Source organism: Scatophagus argus, chromosome 21, assembly GCF_020382885.2.
Source record: "Scatophagus argus isolate fScaArg1 chromosome 21, fScaArg1.pri, whole genome shotgun sequence".
Lineage (NCBI taxonomy): Eukaryota > Metazoa > Chordata > Actinopteri > Scatophagidae > Scatophagus > Scatophagus argus.
Window position 1 is genome coordinate 19,054,006 of NC_058513.1, and position 19,831 is coordinate 19,073,836.

Below are 19,831 nucleotides of genomic sequence, written 5' to 3' on the forward strand. Positions count from 1 at the left end.
TCATGGCTCGCGGTCTGTCGCGTCCACGTGGCATCACAACATCTGTAGTGTCTTCATCTCTGTCAAATCACCAGCAGTTTTTGTTGCATTAGCAGGTAGACAGCCACCCTCCTCCACACCAAACTCTGCCTCTATAGATTCTAATTGATGTTTTACTAACTAGACACCAAACCGGATGGCGTCCAGACCTCCTCGTTTTCAGTTTTAGTGATCCATGTCTGCTGACAGCAATAAAGCAGTTCGGGAGTGTGGGCTGACTGTCACTCACTGCTGTCAGCACTAAGCTGCTCTCAAGTTTATGACTACTGCCGCTGTGCTGCCAGGTTTGGAGTTAATTAATATTTTCTTTGGATGATGAAAGGTGCTGATGAGAGAAGTCTAATTTGGGAATTTCTTTTTTTATTTTAATTGGTGATCCAACTGATCTGCCTTTTGAAGCAGAGATTGCACAAATAAATGTTAAATAAAAGTTTATTTTTGACACATTTTTGCGTTGACCATAGACCCCACTGTCTTGTGAAACATAAAATGACTGTGAATTCAGGCCCCTGCAGTGCTCGGGGGTGATTTTTGGGGCTGCAGACAAATGATGAACCCTTTTCTTCAAAAGTCTTCAGCTCTGGGGAAGCCAAAAAGCCAAAAAACTGGAGGCAAAGTTTCCCCCAAACTGCCATTAATCCCAATGTAAGATTAAATGAAAGTTGGTGGGACCGAGGGATCGATTTGACCTGATGAGTCCCGCAGACACAAAAACAAGAGAGGGAAAAAAAGAAATGGCTGTGAGAGGATTTATTACAGCTGCCAGAGTCTGCTCGTCCTTCACGTCGTTTCCTGTCTCCTTCCTGCGGTGACCGCGGCTGTTTGTGCCTTTGATTTAGATGACCAGCACTTCAAACTGTGTGTGTGTGTGTGTGCTGATTGTATGGAGACAGACTGATAGGCTGATAGGTTGATAGGTTGTGTTTTTAAATCACCGCTGGCACAATAGTCTCCCTGTGACAAGTCTTCCATGAAGGAGATCCGAGTGCAGACATCTGCGAGTGAAGATAATCGACACAATCATGTGAGAGCATCATATGCACACACACACACACACACACACACACACACACAGCTTAGATTTTTCCTCTTCATGTCTATATTTAGTGGGCCAGTATTTTGCCTACAGAGTCTCAAAAGCTATTAGATTCAGAAAGCTCTGACCCTGGCAGGATGAGTTGTGATAACTTTACTGATCCCTTGTTCATCATCTGTAATCCGATTTCCATGACCTCATGTCACCACAGCACATTATGGTTGCTGAAAAGCTCGATCTGTTTTTCCTTTGTTTATGTGAGGCATTTCAAAATTTCTCTTCAAATTCTCTTGACTTTAGTGTTTAGCTCAAAGCAAGTGTAGTGCCCTGCTGGAAGTATGTTGTTTCTTTAAACAGGTGTTTAGTTAAAAGTAGGCAGTATATTTTTGGAAAAAAATGTGCATTAATGCATTAATATGGATAAAATTATGTTTTGTTATTTTATTTGGGAAGGCGCTAAAATGTCCCACGTTCTTAGTGGTCTTTAAACGTCTCATGTCGCTCCTGTGTTTATTTCGGTGACGAGGTGCCAATCTTTTATTAGCCAATTAGTGTCGGTAAGAGATGAACGTCGGCTACCTACCGGAGGGGGTCGGGGGGTCTAAAATAACTTACTGTTGTTACCGAAACTGAATCAGGGGGTTTTATCTGTGTGTTAGCGGCTACAAACGTAAGAGTGAGCGTGTTTGGAGCAGCTTCGGCCGGAAATTATACAGAACGTCGGCAGTTTCTGGTGGCATCAGTGCTAGTTAGCCTCGCCCCTGCTAGCTCGGAGAAGAAGGAGCCTGCGTGTGGGAGGATATTTTGCGCCAGGTTTCCGAGTGAGTATGGATACTTTGAACAGGTGCCAATATGAACAATGTATTGGGAACGAGTAGTAAGTTTATCAGTGTTGTGATATTCTGTGTAGTGTGCCGTGCGCATCCTGCTGCTGCTCCTGTAGAGGGCGCTCGGGAGTCCACGCTGTTGTCAGGAAAGCTGCTGCTGCCGCTGCTGCACGTGGGCCAGGTTTCAGGACCGGTTTCTCCATCTCATCTCACCTTTCTCCATGAGGAAACTCTGCTGCTAACCGTTTCTGAATTTCCAAGGACCAGTGAGTACTGAAAGAAATACTTTTCATGAGGATGCTGCCATAACTGAGGTTTATAAAGCTCTGGGCGGGCACTAATTCCCACAGAAACACTCCAGCATGTTGTACCTTAGCAGGCTTCAATTGTTTGCCCTCTAAATTAACACTAAAAGCAGGCACAGCAGTGAGCTTTGATATGTTATAGATCACATGTCAGCCACACATCCTGGTTTGGCCAGTATTCACTGGCGTCTCAGCTCGACTGCTGCCCTGCTCTGATCCACTGCTGTCTGGTGTTTTGGCCCTGATTTCTTCCAGTAGACTCTGTCATTGTAGTCCATCTTTGGTCCGACATTATTGCTTCATGTGATTACTTCATGTTTAGTCCTTGAGCTCTGCTGCCTTTTACAGCACGGTTTATACGCCGCTGACCTTGGCTTTAGCGCGTTAAACACATAGATCTGTTAATACTCAGATTTGACCTTATGTTCAGTTTCAGTGTCACTTGGGTTTCGTCTGTTGAAATGTTTTTCACGTCCGTGTTGAACCGCCTCGTCCTTCGGTGTGCTGACTGCTCTTGATTGTCAGTTTGTTGGAAACCAGAGGAGGGGCTGAAGTCCATTTTAATGCTAACTACACAGCAGCAATGCGTCTTTTTGATATTTGATTTTCAGCCAGTCTGACTGTGCAACAGTTTTATCTTTACAGCATGCAGAAATGTGGCATGTGCAGCTCCCGTGTTGTTGGCCACCCCGTGAGCTCCACGTGTCCACTGGCGAGCTTTGATCGTTCCCTCTGCTGATCTCGAGCCTAACGCAGCCCGATCGTCTCATGCTGTTGGTTGGAGTGAAGGGACGGTTGCGTCACAGGTGGAGTAACGTGCTGCTCTCGGAGCCGACCCCGAGGGAGCTGCGAGGGCTCCCACACTCTGGAGGATCTGCTGCTCAAACATCGTTTGATGCTCGGCTCTTTGGTGCTCATGCGCCTCCTATCAATAATGCATGGAGAGCTCCATCCCTCCTCTCTGCATGGTAAAAGAGCTGCTCCTCCTTTCAAAGGCTGAAGTCCACCGAGATGTTCACAGATGCTTGACTTCGCCTCCTGTCTTCTCTTTCCTCTTTTCCTCTCTCTTCCTCTTGTCTTCTTCACTGCCTTTGTCCTCCTTCCTTCTCTTCATCTTCTCTCCTTCATTTTTGTTTTCTCTTCTGTCCTCTCTCCCTTCTCAGTCTTCTCACTTCTGTCTTTTCGTCTCCTTCTTCTCCTTGTTTTCTCTCTTTCTCCACCTTTTTTCTTCCTTTTCTTTATTCTTCCTCTCCTACACTTTCTTTCTCATCTGCATCCTCCTTCTTCTAATGTCCTCTGTTTCTCTCACCCCATCATAATTTTCTTCCAGCATAACCTCCTTCTTTTCCTCTCCTCCTTCTTTCCTACTGCTCCTCTCCTTTCCTAGTTTTACCCTTGCCCTTATTTTCAGTTCTTTCTTTTCATTCTTCTGTTGTAACCCGTTTCTCTTCTTGTTTTCTCTATCGTTACCTTCCTCATTTTGTCTCTTTCTCGTTGTCCCTCGGTCTCATCTTTTCCTTCTTTTTTCTTGTGTCTTCTCATCCTCTTTTATCCAGCTCTCCCCTCGCTTCGTTCCTCCCCTCCCCTTCCTTTACTGCTCCCTCTCTCTTCTGTCATGGGTACACTGAGTGCGTCCTTGATCTGCAGGCTCTTTGCCAGGCCCTGCTATCCCCCAGACGGTGCTCTGTTTCTGGGATGAGGCTCTGACCTCTGACCCTCCTCTCGGCTGCTTCTGAAGGCTGACAGGAACCACCGGGCTGCTCTGCTCCTGGGGGAGTTCAGAGAGAAGAGGGAGGAGGAGGAGGAGGAGGACAGGCAGAGATATTTCACACTTGTGTTGAAGCGCTTCCCCTCGGGGCTGAGCAGGCGGTTCGGTTTGAAGTTTGGGTCTGTCTGGTCAGCTCTGCCTTTCTGGACTCCAGCCGAGCTTCTTGTCGCTGCTGCTGTTGTTGCTGTTGTTGTTGATGATGTGAGGGATGAGCTGATTAGGTGGCCATTCAACATAATTAGCTGATAGATGCAGGTTAAAAAGGACACTGATGGGTCCAAAATTAGTTTCTTAGCTCACCTGCCAAGAGCTCCTTAACAAAGTGATGCACCTGCCAAAAGCAGCTCCAACCAGCCAAATGGATTTCTCTTCATTTTAACAGAAATATCAGATCCTGAGCGAGCTGTTCAGTCATGAGGTGAGACTTCATGTCAAACTAAGTACTTTATGAGAATTCTGCTTTGGTTGGTTGGTTTGTGAGGTGGAATCAGTCTACAATCTGATCTTTGGTTTCTGTCCATTCAACCTCCCTGTCCTCTGTCAGTCCTAAAGTTGTTGTGTTCCTGTTCGCCATGGAAACACAGAACGTGCACTGAGACAAGCTTTAGCACAAGTTGTTTTGGACGTGCTCGGTCAAAGCCCATGACTGCGCCGCTTCACGTTGTATTACACCACTCGTGTCCTGAGGGAGGAGGCGACTTCAGGCCTGAGAAATACAACAAGAGCCAGCATGTTCACAGAGAAACTTCCACTCTCCAGACTCCCGCTGGGCCAGTCGAGTGTCCCTTAGCTTTCCTTCAGACCCCAGCGTCCGCACAGCACACAGAAACAACCTCAGGCTCAAGTGAGACGGATGATTGTGAAGAGGCTGCTGTTTGTTGGCACCGCACGACCGTAATCCACCAAACAGACGGGCTGCGAGAGCTGTGGCCAAACAAAACCAAGGATCCTCAATTACAGTCGCACTCGTTTCATTTTGCTGTGTAGACACAAGCGATAAGCAGCCGCTGCTTGTTTAACACATTCAGTGTCTGTTGAATATTTTAAACTTTGCTCGCTGTGTAAACTGCTTGTTTGAGGAATCTTCTCTCACTTTGGGGGTTAAACAAGTCAAGAGTTGAAATTCAGTGCAACTCGTTGTGTCAGTTGTCTGCCATCAACTTTGTTTTTAAGAAACCTATGCAGATAGAATTTAGAAGAATCAACTTTTATTGGCAGTATATATATATTTTTGCATACACACATACTGAATTTGACTACTGCATTTGACCCATCCTTAGTTGAACACACACATGCAACACCCAGCAAATTACACACAGTGAAACACACACAGGAGCAGTGGGCAGCATCAAGCATCCGGGGAGCATATTGGGGGGGTTAAGTGCCTTGCTCAAGGGCCTCTCAGTCGGCTAATGAAGGGGGGGGGGGCATTTTAGCGCATTAATCGCTCCACCACACCCAAATTTTTCTTGCCCGTCCGGTGGGGGAATCGAACCGGTGACCCTCCGATCACAAGCCACTTCTCCAACCTCTAGGCCACGGCTGCCTAGTAAATGTTAACGGGCTGCACTTCACTGCACATTGAGGCCATGTGTTTGGGTTTTGCAGACATAAATGACTCAGGTAAAATTCCTCTGCAGCCATTACAGAAATCCTGTGCGTGGGATGGGACACCTGATCGACTGACCTTTATGTTAGAAGGCTTTCAGCAGCAGGGAGCAGGCTGGTGTTATGGAAAGGGAGGGCTTTCTCTGGCTGCGAGGTTTAATCCTGTGCGCTTAGGGAACATACCTGATCCATATGCTGTTTGCTCTAACTGGCAGAGCCGCCAGCCTGGCCTCATGAAATTTCATGACATGATATGAGAATGTCATGTCTTGAAATGCAAATACTGAGCTCCTTGGAGAAAAAGTGAGAGGAATGTGCTTCCTTTCAGCAGGGGAGGATTAACAGCAGAGAACTCAAACAGGAACAAGACTGACACAGGGAGGTTTGGGTGTGGCAACCGGAGAGGCCGATTTGCAGCTCGTCACGTTTGCCGGTTTGCGCTCCAGTTTGGTTTTAGAAAATGCTCGAGGGATTGTTGCACGTGGCGAAATATGATCATCATATATGTCATTTGGCAATCAAACTAGTCAGTCCTTAGCTTGTGGAAAGGCATCCTGGGAAATGTAGGGATTTTTTTTTGTATCAGGTCAGAGATTGAAATACAGTGGGTTCCCTTGAGAAAGCGACAGTCACAGTATCCACTGGCCCAGGAGACGACACATCTGTCATCTTTCTGTCTTCCTACCTGTCTGCCTGCCTGTCTGTCTGCCCATCTGTCACTTTCCCCTCTGATCAGGATGAGTTGTTTATTGTGCCATCTTGGCACCAAATTGTCTTTCTCCCTGCCAGTCTCCAGATCTCCAGATTTCCCTCTGGTCTTCACCTGTCTGTCTGCCTGTCTGTCTGCCTGTATTGTGTTGCAGCAGAGGCTGAGTGATGGCTCTTTCCCTCAGCTGTCTCGCTGTGATGAATTACCCACAGAGACGATGCTGTTCTCGCTCATACATCACTACCCCTCGCCTTAACGCTCTCCCTTCTACCGTCTGTTACACACACCCTCTCATAAAGGCACACACGCCTGCACATTTACTGCTCCGCCCAGCACCTGTGTTTAGAGTCGCCTCACCTGTGAGACCGTCAGGTGCTTCAGGTGATAGACTGCGTCAACCCTTAATGTACAGCGTGAGCAGGTGTGCAAACCTTAATGCATATGTTCAGGGAAATTCTTCATCCAGAAGGTCAAAGTTCAACTTCACCTCAGAAAACACGTTGTTTTCTGTTCATTATTACATACATAACATAAGAACTCAGGACCAGAAGTGCAGATTGTGACCAGATTTCACATGTGCTCACATACTGAACTGGTGGCTCTGATCCTGAAGCTGTGCTGATTGTATTGATCTGTGCTGCCAGGTTAAACGTGTGTGTGAAGCCTCCTCCTTAAAGTCTGTAGCTTCTCTGCAGCAACGTCCAAACCTGAAGCTTTGCAGTCCACCACAAGCTCACTGGTTTGATGATCCTGAGCTTCATGTGCTTGTTGTAGCGCCGTGTGACGAAGCTCTCTGTCAGTCATTAGATGTGTTATATGAGTGTGGACAGACAGGGATGGAAACTGAGAGCTGACTGGTGAGACGTACAGCGACGAGGCAGTGAGTCAGCAGGAGCCCCGGTGTCTGTTTTCAGTGGGTCCCCTGGTGATAGGCTGCTGTGTGTATTTTTAGAGCTAAATTTGAATTGTGGCCATATTTTTAAAGTTGATCCTTTAAAAGAATGTCTTCTAATTTTGGAAAATGCTGCTATGAAGAGCACAAAGATTGGAAACTGCAAGTGTGGCTCTGCTCTAAGGAAAACATATCAGCCCAATGGCACACCAATTAACACGTTGTTGTGATTTTGGTTTAGTTCGTTCCAAAAGTGTAAAAGCGATACCTGCTGGACTGTTTCTTGCCTCTGAGCAGTTGCTAAGCAACCGCCGGAGACTCCAGGAAGCCATTTGTCCCAGCCAAGAAACAATCCAGCACATAACACCCCCCGAAACACAATATTAACAGACAGACGCAGTCAGAGTACTGTGTACTTTGTGTATCACTAAGTACTTTGACCTTCTTGTCCCTGTGTCCAGACTGCAGAGAAATGCAAGCACTTCTGGGCTCTTGTTACATCACAACTCGATAACAAGCAGATAAACTAAAAACTAACAAATGGTTTCTCATCCGACTGAACAGCTGAACACACACACCCAGCATGACTGAAGACTGCACACAGATTCAGGCTTGAATACACACACACACACACGTATTGGATTAAGGCAAGCATAAAATAATTAAAGCATTTTAATGGTTTCTGAATCTTTACATAATAAAGTGATGAAGAAGTAGCAGTCAGATGTGAGGTGAATGAATGAACGCAGAGCAGAGCCTCAGCTGCAGATGGCAGATCAGGTCGTCTTACCTGCAGAGGTGGCGGAGGCGGAGCTTAGCCAGACTCTGTGCGCTGCAGAGGGAACACGTTCAATAGAAGCATCCCGAGGCCGAGTCTGTGTGATCAAGAAGACATACAGAGACGAGATGGAGCTTCATTACATCTAATGCTTCTGTTTTGTCTGCAGCACATTAGCGCCGTGCAGGCCTGAGCGTCATTACTGATTACAACTTCTCCGATTCATCCTGTTGTTTCTGTGTCTGCTGAGGCTTGGACCGCTACACAGCGAGCTGATGTGCTGTGCCACTTTTCATTTAGTTTTTTGAAACTATGGGTTCAATTAAATGGATTATTCAGAGCCGATCTTTGTGGAACAGCAACGCGGCTCGTTTCATCAACAGTCAGGACTACTGATACACATTAAAATAATCTATAAGAGCATCACTGGACTGGGAAGAAGCTCAGCCTCTGATGAGCTGCTGGAGGATTTGTGATCATGTATTACTACGCCTCCATCCATACTGTCTCTATGCAGCACTTTTCAAACTATATGGAGGACCAAAAGTGTCTCAGAAATGATAAATACACAAGCTCTCTGATTGGTTAGAGGCTCACACCTGAGCTGTCTTTTCCTGAGATCCTGTGGCCCATTTGCATCATTCTGCCTCGTGTTACTGATGCTGCACAAAGTGGGAAAGCTAAATGAAAACTGAATCGCTAATCGAAAAGAAAATGGAAATGCAAATGAGAAAGGAAATCATCCTTTGAAATGCCTGATTAAAATCTGGATTCTAAATTCAATTTGTGAATCTCGTGGTTAGAATGTATTTTCAAATATATGCTCAGATTTATTTATGAGTTCATTAATGTTTTCTTCATTGATGTCCTCATTGACTGTTTTGTAAATCCCTCTTTAATTTGTTCATGGATTAGTATTTAATGTGTCATTTGTTTTCTTTTTTCTTTTTTTTTTTTAATTCCTCTTTTTGTTAGCCATTAAAATATCATATAATGAATTACTTATAATTTAGTTTGCTTAAGTATAGATTGACACATTAATTTGTAAATAAATGTGTAGCACATCATAGATGTGGTTGTGACAGATGACACAGCTCTGAGGTGACGTCTCATTGGGTTTCCTGTTGCCTCGACTCCTCCATTCCTTCCCTCCTTCCCTCGCCTCCTCAGTTTGCATCTCAGATGGGAGCGAGACATGAGGAAAGAAGGCGAGGAAAGGAGCTGAGGAGCTGAGTGAGCCAGTGGAGGCGTGCCTGGACCAGCTGAGCTCCTTCCTGTGACATGGACATGGTGCTACACTGGACCAGAAAAGTGTTTCCAGTGAAAATAATCCGCGGGCCTTAATGTTCCCTCAACAAACGTTAGTCAAACGTGACGTTTAGGAGAAGGTGCTGCCAGGGGGCTCATACATCTTTTTTTTTTTTTTAACTCATCATACCTGAAGGATCGGGTGAGGATGTAGGATAATCGTTGAGGATACATGGACACACACACACACACACACACACACACACAGTTCCACCTGGGGGTTGTCGGCCATAATAAAGCCTGGGTGAGAGGCATTATTAGCCTTACAGGTCATTCGTTTCTTCCCCTTATTAGCAGAGACATTGTAGAGCAGCAGCTCAGCTCCGAGAACAGTGAGGGGGGTGGAGGCAGTGGGAGGGGGGGTGATGGTGTTGTGGTGGTGTAGGGTGTTATGGGTAATGGGGCTACAGATCCATGGAGATAGATAGTTTAATTAAGCATGAGAGAATTTAAGACCCCATCGGCTCAAGGTGAAAAATGAGCTCCCAAGTTGGAGGGAGCCATGTTGAACACAAAGGGAGGGGTGGGGCTGTGAAAGTGCTTTACTGCTGAATGTTTGAGGGTTTGATTTTTTTCTTAAATTCTGCTTTAATATCAGCTCATTTCCTTCGCTCAGTCGGCAGAGCAAGGCATCGATGCTGCTGAGCAGGGCTTTAATTCCCCTTGGTGCCACTGGGGCTAAAATCTAATGCACATATGCTCCTGAAGTCAGTTAAAACTGAAAGTATACAGATGAAAGGAAGGCAACAGCATCTAAGAGAGACATCAAGTTCAGAAGAGGAATGGAAAGAGGAGGGGGAGGGAAAGATGGTTGATGAGAGACATGAAGTTTAGAGGAAGAAGGAGGGCCAGCGCTGATGGAGAGATTAACTTCAGAGGAAGAAAGAAAAGTGCAAGGATGAAAAGAAATACAGTAGGAAACAAGGCAGAAAGCCCGTAGGAAGCAAAGTAGGATGGAGAGCGGAAGACGAGCAGCCACTGTGGGGGAGGAAGAGACGTCAGGTGTTCGGTTGGTTGCACTCTACAACCTCACCACTAGAGGTCACTAAGTCCCCCACGCTGTACTTGGCACATGGTGTGCATTAGCACATCAAAATACGTGAACTTTGGCTGGTGAAAACCACACGTTTTTGTTTTAGTTAGCAGAGCTGAGCGAGTTGAAAAATGAGTTTCAGTGCTGTTTAAAGGGGTTAAAGTGTAGTGACTCAGACGGCTGTCTGCATCTCCTCGGCTGTATCTCTTGACTGATCAGCAGCAGCAAAATAAATCCTAATTACCATGGAAATAATGTGGATTAATACTTTAAGAAAATAAATCATGTGTTTGTATAAGTGAGGGATTTATAGATGAGGACAAAGAGCGAGCCGAGAATCCCCTCGTCTTCCTGCTTTGTCTCGTGCCAGCGATCGGTTCAATAAGGCCTTGTCTAGTAGCTCTAATCCTTTTGTTTTGTTATGCCAGTCTGGCTATCTATTTCCACCGCCTATCGATTATCTGTGCTTCCCTGGCCTCTGCGCGACACATGACTGAATCTCATTTCCCCTCTTATTGTGTTGTAGTAACTCCAAAAACAACCCAGCCCCCGTCTTAATTCCCAGAGCCAGAGGCTGTGGGAAGGAGGAGGCGTGATGTTCAGGGGGATCAGAGCCGAGCTCACACCACATTAAAACCACGAGTCACACTGAATGATAACCTGTCAGACAAACGTCAAGCTGTGGCTGCCACTCACCTGTCGCACTGCGTTTCTCACTCGAACTTACCTGTGGATGCTTCCACATGTTTTTTTGTTTGTTTTTGAAAAGTGGTAAACAATTCCTACACTTTTCCAAGCCCTTTTCTGATTTCAAATGGGAATGTGTTGAGTTAGGCCTTTTTTTCCAGTGACATCATCACTTGCCGTCAGGTAGTTGACTGCTCACAGGTGTGGCAGTAGTTTTCAAACTGATGTCATGGAGAGACACAGGACTGACCCTTTTGGACTGATTGTAATTTTTAATTATACTACTTTGATCTTTTATTGACTATAAAGGCTAAACCTAAAACTAAAACAGTGTTCAGTGGGAGATTTCTTATTTTGTAATGTAGTCACATGTAACTGCAGACTCAGATGGAAATGAGAACAACACCAGCTGAACTAGCAGAGCTGCAGACTGAGGCTTCACTAAAGCCAAAGTCAAAAATAAGAATTTTAGATGTGATGTGGATCTTATTCTTTTTGGACTCCAGTCATCGTTTGACTTTGCACTAACCTGGAAACATGAAAGAGAAACACGTATGAATATTTTATTCTTAGGCCTATACATTAAAGTGCCTCAAGTTCATTCTTGACCTTGGAAATATTTTCAGCTGCAAGTATCCACGACAACTGACCAAATCCGACCACAGAAAAAGCAGCTGGAGGCCCTGATAAATGCGAGCTGTTGGACAACTTTGACTGTTGTCTTCTGACTGTCTGAAGCCGTGTTATCTTCACTGTGGCCAGCAGGGGGCACCTCCACTGGTTTCAACCATAAGTCTGATTGTGTGTGACCTCAGTGAACCATTTCCTGATGAGTTTATGGTCTCAGTTGCTTGTAATTATGGAAACATTTAGAAGTAGATAAGCCAACGGATGCTTTAGGGCGGGGCTATCTTGAGATTGACAAGACCCTGTCCTCAGGTTCTCGGACAAATCAAGATATCCTTCTCAACCCTCTGGTGCATATATGGTCGCTCCTGGCATCCAAGCGGTAGTCCACACGCTAGTGGCTTTGGTCACTATTTGTCACACAGTCTGTGTCTCCCACATCAGCAAGTGAGCCACAACACGAAAGACTTTGACAAGACGTTTCATTCATCCAGAAAACCAGTGCAGTCTGATGGGAAACCTTATTATGACGGTGGTGCCCTTAAGCTTAGAGAAACAACGTCGTAACAGGAAGGTCATTGGTTCAGACCGCCAGGTTGAAACTGGGTGGAGAAAGAAAGTGGAGGGTAGCATTTCCATAATTAGCACCCGTAACCCCAACTGGACCAGTGGAGCAGCTCACAGGCTGGAATGTGAGTCTCAGTGGAAGAGAAGCTGAACTTCTGCATTTTGCCAAATGGATTCTGTGAAACTGACTGATTTTCCTTTGGTTTTATACAAATATTTTATATTCATACAAAAAATAAAATCCTGAGATTGTAGTTTCCTCAGAAAAATAACGAGCCAAGTGGCATTTGCTTTGTATCTGGGTGAGCTGCACGAGGTGGGATCACGACAAACCGCAGCGGCTTTCTACAATCTGATTATTTTTCATGTGGTGTTTTGTATGATGTGAAGCTTCTGTCACTGTGCTACACACAGACGGATATTTTTTTACCTTCAGAAACCATCCATTTACCCACAGAAGCTTTACGCAGCTGTAAAGATGTTTTGACAAATCATTCTCCAAGCACAGATTGAGTATTCCCGAATATGATATTTAGAGATCATTTCAGAGCACTTCTGTAATGCGCTCAGTTGGCCTCTGAGAGGCCTTGAAAACACGCAGAGAGATGCTGTTTAAATCCATCACCCCCTGCTCTCGGATGAGTTTGTTTCTGAGCCAAGATATTGATAAAGCTCGCACAGATAAGGAGGGGGGCAGGCGGGGGACGGCGATCTTTGTCTTGTCCTGACTCTAATGGTTTCTGCCTCCCGCCGTCTGGTAGGAGTCACTCTGTGAGTGTCATTAGGATGCACAGGGAGTCGCTTCGGCTAAATATTGCGCAGGCTTCATTTAGCACAGATGAAACTATGACTCACCGTGGACTCATAGAGCGAGTGAGTCACATTGCAACCCAAATCATTTTAGGTGGCTGCTGAGTGAGTTATCCCAACAGCTACCGGCGTTGTGTCTCTGAACCCTCCAAACCTATTAGTCCCATTCTAGTATATTATGCTAATTGGTCCTCGGTGATTTGAGTGCCGGACCGACTGTGAGTTTGAGTCTCCGATGCTCCGAGGCTCATTAAACATGTGATTGTTCCTGTCATGTGGAGAGACATCAACAAGGCAACGTGACCTGTTGTGGATCTTTGTTTAATTAAAGATCAGACCCAGAGATTTACTGCACTTTACTGCGGAAAGCAAACTGGGAAATTGTTTTTTCTTACCCTCAGAGCTGCTCGGAACCTTTTATATTGACAGTGAGTCAAATCTGAAAAGAAACATGAAAAGAAGTGACAAAGTTAGCTTTGTCTTCAGCTACTGGCCTTAAAGGGACAGTTCACCCCAAAATGAAAAATGCGTATTTTTCCTCTTACCTGCAGTGCTGTTTATCCATTGAGGTCAGGTGTTCTCTTTTAAGGCCCAGCTCTAAAAGCAAACAAACAAGCAAATAAAAAACTTACGTAACAATAAACACAATGTGACAAATAACAAACACTAAACTGAGTAGTAAAACTGAACTGTGTGTGTCTGCATCATGCCTGCCGTTTTGAATCTGAATTGGATGTATCATGGTAGGACTAGACGAGATGGACAGAATCAAATCATGCAATGTTTTTGACCAAATACTTTGATAGTACAACAGTATTGTGGGGATAACTACTGGTGCTTTCACAAAATGTTAACAGTGAGATTTTTGATCAGTAATCATCAATAATGTGAACTCAGTGACTAAGTGGGCCACGTCTCCTTCTGCGCAGTGACACAGAAAGAAAATAGTGGATTAACTTGAGTAACCAGGTCAGGATTTCTGGAGACATTGCTGGATATCTCCTGAGCTCTGCAGCCCACACAAAAACAATGTGGGTGGAGAGGAGGCTTGTGTAGCTTTCATTTTGCTCTCAATTGTCCCTTTAAGTGATTTTCACCTGAAATACATTGTTTCCCTGGCAACCAGCCCAGAAGTGATGCTGAGACCCCAGAAAGCCGAAATAATAAACTTTCTGCAGGTGGACTAGCAGCTCCTTCGGGCTGATTTTTAAGAGTCCTCCTGCACCTCGACCTCCATCACGTGTGGGTTCAGTCACTGACACGCCGGTGGATTTTTATTACATTCTCCCAGTGAGTCTGATTCCAATCTTTTCTGGTGGGCTTTTAGCAAAAACATTTACTAATTTAATACAAGATTACACTCTAAATGCTTCAGTGCGAGTTCATTAGCTCCACTTTAACAGAAGCCACATTTGTCTCATTATCTTTCAGACAATTTAAATTTTGTGGGTGGAATTATTGCCTCGTCTTCACTTCCTGAAACTACCAGATGCTGACGAGGCAAACCGAGTGCCGTTTCCTTAATAAAGACAAATTTTGTACACTTAGAAAGCAGCTAAATGTTGATGATCTCCTCCAAAGCTCTGTCCTTCATTTGTTTCCAGCTTGGAGAGATTCAGCTCGAGTTCAGCCAAGTTTGACTCATCAAACATTAAGCTGCAGGGTCCCTGCGACCAGCCAGCTGTTCTACCACCACATCTTCTTCCTTTCCTTCTCTTTTTTCTAGCTTTTCCTTGGAAGGCTACCTGGCCATGCTTCATGCTCCTCTGCCTCTGCATAAATGTGTTTTTCTCTTTCTACATTTCCCCTGGTGTGAGCTCAGTCATAACATGCCTGCTGCCCTTTGGAGCATCTCTTGACCTTTTAGTTTGGACAGATCTTCTCCTGCAGAGAAAGTCGGGCTCTAACCAGAGACGAAAGGCTGCTGAGAGGCTTAAGCTGTGGCTGTCTGCCTGGTGGGGGTGAACATCGGAGGCGGAAAGGATCCTCATGTGGCTTTGCAAATGTTAGGTTTGAAAGTAGACGACAGGTTCTCAAAGGGAAACTTTCACTGTAACATTTAAAAGGACAGTAATGGATGATGTAGCTTGCCCGCTTACTTTCCAGTATCTATAGGAGGGAATACACGAAGCGTAAAGCAATCAAACCTGAATGTCCCAAAGGGTGTTTTGTTTTCCAAATCAATTGGTTGAAATAAGTCAATCTTGTCTGATAAAGGACTTCATGTTTGTTTTTCTGGAATATTCACTTGTTGTATGAAGGATGCTTTTATGGTTCTGTATAGAAAACACTTCTTCAAGGTTGAGGTAAGATTATGGCCTATTGAAAACAATGATAAAAGATAGTGCTACTTATTTTCAATACGTTTGCCAAAAAATGGTTCATTACACAAACTCATTATCCATTGTATAAGTCTGCACACCTTTGTGGAAACAAACAGCCTTTAAACCAAATTGCTTTTGCGGCCTAAACCTAATCTCACACAGGATGTGGAAGGTATCAGCTGTGCTTCGTGCACTCAGCATCGAGTCCAAAAGCCGTTACGGAGGGGAAACAAACACTGCCAGTGAGAGTCTCACATTACTTACCTTCCCACAGAAATTATCATATACCTTGATGACAGGGTTAAGAGAAGGCAGTAATGGTTGATTTATGCTAGATGCAAATACGATGGTTGTGAATGTCCACGTCTGACATCGTCAGACTGAAATGTTGCTTGCTTTGAAAACAAAAGTGCAGGTCATTTTAAGTGCTTGAACGCTCTTCAGATGAAGACAACCCAGGAGAGTATTATTTTGTCCTCACCCTTTTGAAAACAAAATCTTCCTTCTCAAGGGAAGTCTTCAAACAAACATTCAAAATTTTGCTTTGTGTATTAGAAGCACAGAGACGTCAGGGCTTCTAGAGAAACTCAAACTGTGGCGTCTGCAGTTTGGCCTCCTGCTCTGACTTTGGTGGCCCCTAACAGAGTCTGATGTACCTGCTTCAAAGGAGGGGAGCCGAGAGAGATGATTAGCTGGGAGCTGCCTCAGCAGTGTGTGCAGAAAAGGCAGTTTAAATGTGCAAAGGCGAAGCTGGAGATGACGCTGATGCTGTCTGACGATGTTAGTGTGTTAGCAGGAACTGGAACTCAGATGAACCCGTTTTACAGAGATACTGTGGAGTCCGACTGGGCATGGCGCGGTCAAGATCAGTGGGAAGACACAAAAAAGTGGTCACAAAGGAGATTCAGGGCTAAGAAGCAGCAGCTTGAGGAGCAGTGGCAGCATCACTGGGTAACTGCAGTGAAGGACAGGGCATTGGGGCAAGGTGCGTTAGCTGCAGCCTGTGATCTGAAGTCTTGGTGAGTGGATAAGTGAAGAGAGCATATGTGCCTCATGGTGTTTTCTATCAAGGATGTGGTTATTAATGGTTATTCATTTTTTGACCATTTGACTGTACCTGTAATTTCTCAGGAGCCATGGTATCTGAGGATAGATCTTGTGCTGTGTTCAGGAACTTAGCAGTATGTTTACTCTGTGACGCTTACTGTGTCATGGGAGGATGGTAGGGAAGATAGGGAAGAGAGGAATAATCTTAGATCTCCTGAGTTAGTAGCAAAGTTCAAGGAAGTAGTTTGCAAAGCAAACGTAGCTTTTACTTTGGAGGAAGTCACCTCTCTGCAGTGAGATTACAGATCTTATTAAAACTGATCAAATACAGGGACGTGACTCTGCTCAGCGTGTCCAATCTGTGCATGTGTGGAAGCGTCTGATTCCAGAGGGTTTGCTCTAGTTTGTAGTTGTTCCATTCAGTGATGATAGCTGGTGGGATTCAGATGAATCTGTCAGTCAAACTGTTCAGATCAGGCTAATTCTAAGCTTTTGCTTTGCCTTAACAGAGTGGACATGTGGCCACTGCTCTGCTCAGCATCTGCTCTGCTGTGGATTCAGAGTGCAAGTTCAGTTCAGAAGTCGGCCATTGTTTATCAGGGATAAACAATGGTTTTACAGGTCAGACTGTTCAGAAGATTTATGACAGGGAAGCCTGGTATCGACTGCGATGAGAGGTCGAGATATGAACGTTGAGACTGGGCTCCTCTCTGCAGCCTTTGGCACTCATCAGCAGGCTCTGCATGTCTGCATCTGTCACATCGTTGTGTGAAACTGTGCTGCTGTTATATTTTTGCTCCAGTTCTTCAAACAGTAGTTTCGTCTTTGTTGACTTCATTGCTGTTTGTGTCATTTTGTCCACATTTAATACTTCTTTTCTCTCTTTTCTTCTTCTTTCTCCACCATGTTGCTCGACCCTCCAGCCTGCGAGCTCATGAATCAGGGCATATTGGCGTTGGTTACCTCGACGGGCTGCGCTTCAGCCAGCGCGCTGCAGTCTCTGACGGACGCCATGCACATCCCCCACCTGTACATCCAGAGGAACAGTGAGGGGTCGCCAAGGACTGCCTGCCAGTTCAACCCGAGCCCCGGCGGTCAGCGCTACACGCTGGCCGCGCGACCGCCCGTCCGCCTCAACGACGTCATGCTGACTCTGGTGGAGGAGCTGCGCTGGCAGAAGTTCATCGTGTTCTATGACATCGAGTACGGTAAGTGAGCAACACATCTGCTGAGGAAACTGATTAAAAGTTGTGGAGATTTCGGAGGAGGTAAAGCCGATGGAAATTCGGCTGGCTGTTTGTTGTGGAGGGCAAAGATGCGTCTGAAATGTTGCTTTTCGTGTATGGCTGAGAAGCTCGAGCAGTCTTGGATGCCAAATGCCCTTTTAAAAGTTGCAATTTTTAACTAAGCTTTTTTGACATATACTATATGTTGACACAAACCCATGGCCTTCTGTTCTTCATATGCTGCCAATCACTCGTTCTGATGTGCCGTGAGTGTGGCTTTTGTTGATGACCATAAAACCACTGTGAAAACTTATATTTTCTGTAAAGAATGAAACGGATGTTGAAGGGAACCTAAACTGGCTTGTTGCTGCTCATTGATGTTAGTATTTTTAGTACAGTTTCACTGTCAGCCAGCAGTTATTTATGTGCTTCGGATGCTTAATGCTAACCTGCTGTTTTATTGATATTTATTATTATGTTGATGTTTATATTTAGTATTTATTTCACCTTTTCATTTACTACAGAATCATGTCTTTGATGTAATACATCAAAGATAAGAGTTTATGTTAATTTTAAGAGCTCCCATCTGTCCAGCCTTAACCATTAATGTGCCTGCAACACTCCTCGTGTTACTGTTAGAAATGCTTTTTCATTAAATTTCAGCTCTCTTTAACATTTAGCTGATGTTGTAAATGCACATGGAGTACATGTAGACAAATAATTGAAAACACATTAGGAATGGCTACAGGCTGCGTAAATGATTTCAGTGTTTTCTGGCTTTACAAGCTTTCGGTTACCAAATGTTGAAGCCAAACTTCAGAGATCGACTCTCCTGTCTTGTGTGTTTGTTTGGAACAGCTTACTTGGACTGTATCTTAATGAAATCACATTAGGCTCAATGGACTTTTGAGCTAATCAATACAGGATGGTGGCAATTACAATATAAGGATATAGACAGATGCAGGCATTTAGCCTCTCAGACACTCTTATCCAGAGTGATTTAGAGTAAGTGCATCAGTAGCTGCGAGCCAGGATCTGAATCCTTTAATAACAAACTAGTGGCTCAGTGAACATTAAGGCCCAAGGACAACAGTGAGGTTGCAGAGGAGAACTTTTCTGTTCCTGCATTACATCCTCAGGTTGTGAAGATGTCCATACACACTGTAAATGTATCTGTGCAGCTAACGTGGCATTGCCTTTGTTTTTGCCACCTTTACGTCCTGACTGGAAACATTTCTTTCTTGCTTGGTAGTTTAGTTATTATTATAAAGTTATTATCCAGCAGAAATGCCTGGTTTACCACTGAATTTGGGTTTTGGGCTGCAAATTTCAAGAAGTGAACCTTAGCTTTCTCACTTTGAAATGTGATTTAAAAAAAAATAATAATAATAATTAACAAACCAGACAGATGGCAGCTTCGTTATTTTAGAATTTAAATGATCTTTTAAAGACACAGATTCAGTGGTGGGCGCAGGCTGACTGAGGGGCACAGGACTTAAAAACTCAGATTAAAATAAAAATTGTTTTATGATGTGACTCTGATGTTGTAACTACCACGTGGCAGGTGCTCACAGTCTTGTTACCACCAGCAGACATAAACTCCAGCACATGTTTACCTGTGATCAGGTCATGTGGGTGAATTTAGCAGCCTGGCTCTGCAGATCAGTCCTTAGTGAAGGTAACGGTCATATTTGTCTCGTGTTGCTTTCTTTGTCTTCCTCTCTGCTCTCTTTGCATAACATAGTTACTGTGTGCAGTGAGGTTGCTGTGTGATGAGCACAGCTATTAGTGATGTAACAGTCATCTCTTCGGTCTGTGAGCTGCCGCCTCACTTTTATAGCTTTCATATAACAGCAGAGCACCGCACTATTAAACAAGCATTATGCCTGCACCTCTGTTTGAAGATGTTGCACCCTTGATGTTTTCATTATGGCGTGTAGTGTTCTGCGTTATTTGTTTGCTCCCTTTGTAATGTTGGGGTGCCTCGGTCGTTGTTGCTGCTTTCTGTCCACTTATTGCTGCAGACGACTGATTGTTGCAGGTACACAATAAGGTTTAAGAAGGAGAATAAAAGTGAAAGCTTTTCTTCTATCAGACTAAAAGAGATGGACAAGTTGTCGAGGTGCTTGCTTCCATTGTTGTCTGCACAAGCATAAATGACTAGACAGAGAATATAAAACAAAACAGCGGTTTAAAAGAGCCTGCAGATGAGCCTGTCTTTGGACAGATCGAACAGATGC

General features: G+C 44.6%; 1 protein-coding gene and 1 long non-coding RNA gene across 2 annotated transcripts in view; both read left to right on the plus strand.

Moving 5' to 3' along the window:
- Positions 1–1,589: 1,589 nt before the first annotated feature.
- On the plus strand, positions 1,590–10,900 carry LOC124052297. The gene is made up of 3 exons (XR_006841982.1): positions 1,590–1,896; positions 1,986–2,168; positions 10,830–10,900. It is a non-coding gene; the product is annotated as an uncharacterized LOC124052297 (long non-coding RNA).
- Positions 10,901–17,290: 6,390 nt separating this feature from the next.
- The window catches only part of LOC124052295 (glutamate receptor ionotropic, delta-1-like), a 125,088-nt gene continuing 122,547 nt past the window's right edge, over positions 17,291–19,831 (plus strand). The window contains exon 1 of the mRNA XM_046376364.1: positions 17,291–17,573. Within this exon, the coding sequence (XP_046232320.1) occupies positions 17,300–17,573 (274 nt within the window). The 5' untranslated portion in view covers positions 17,291–17,299. The remainder of the gene's footprint in view (positions 17,574–19,831) is intronic.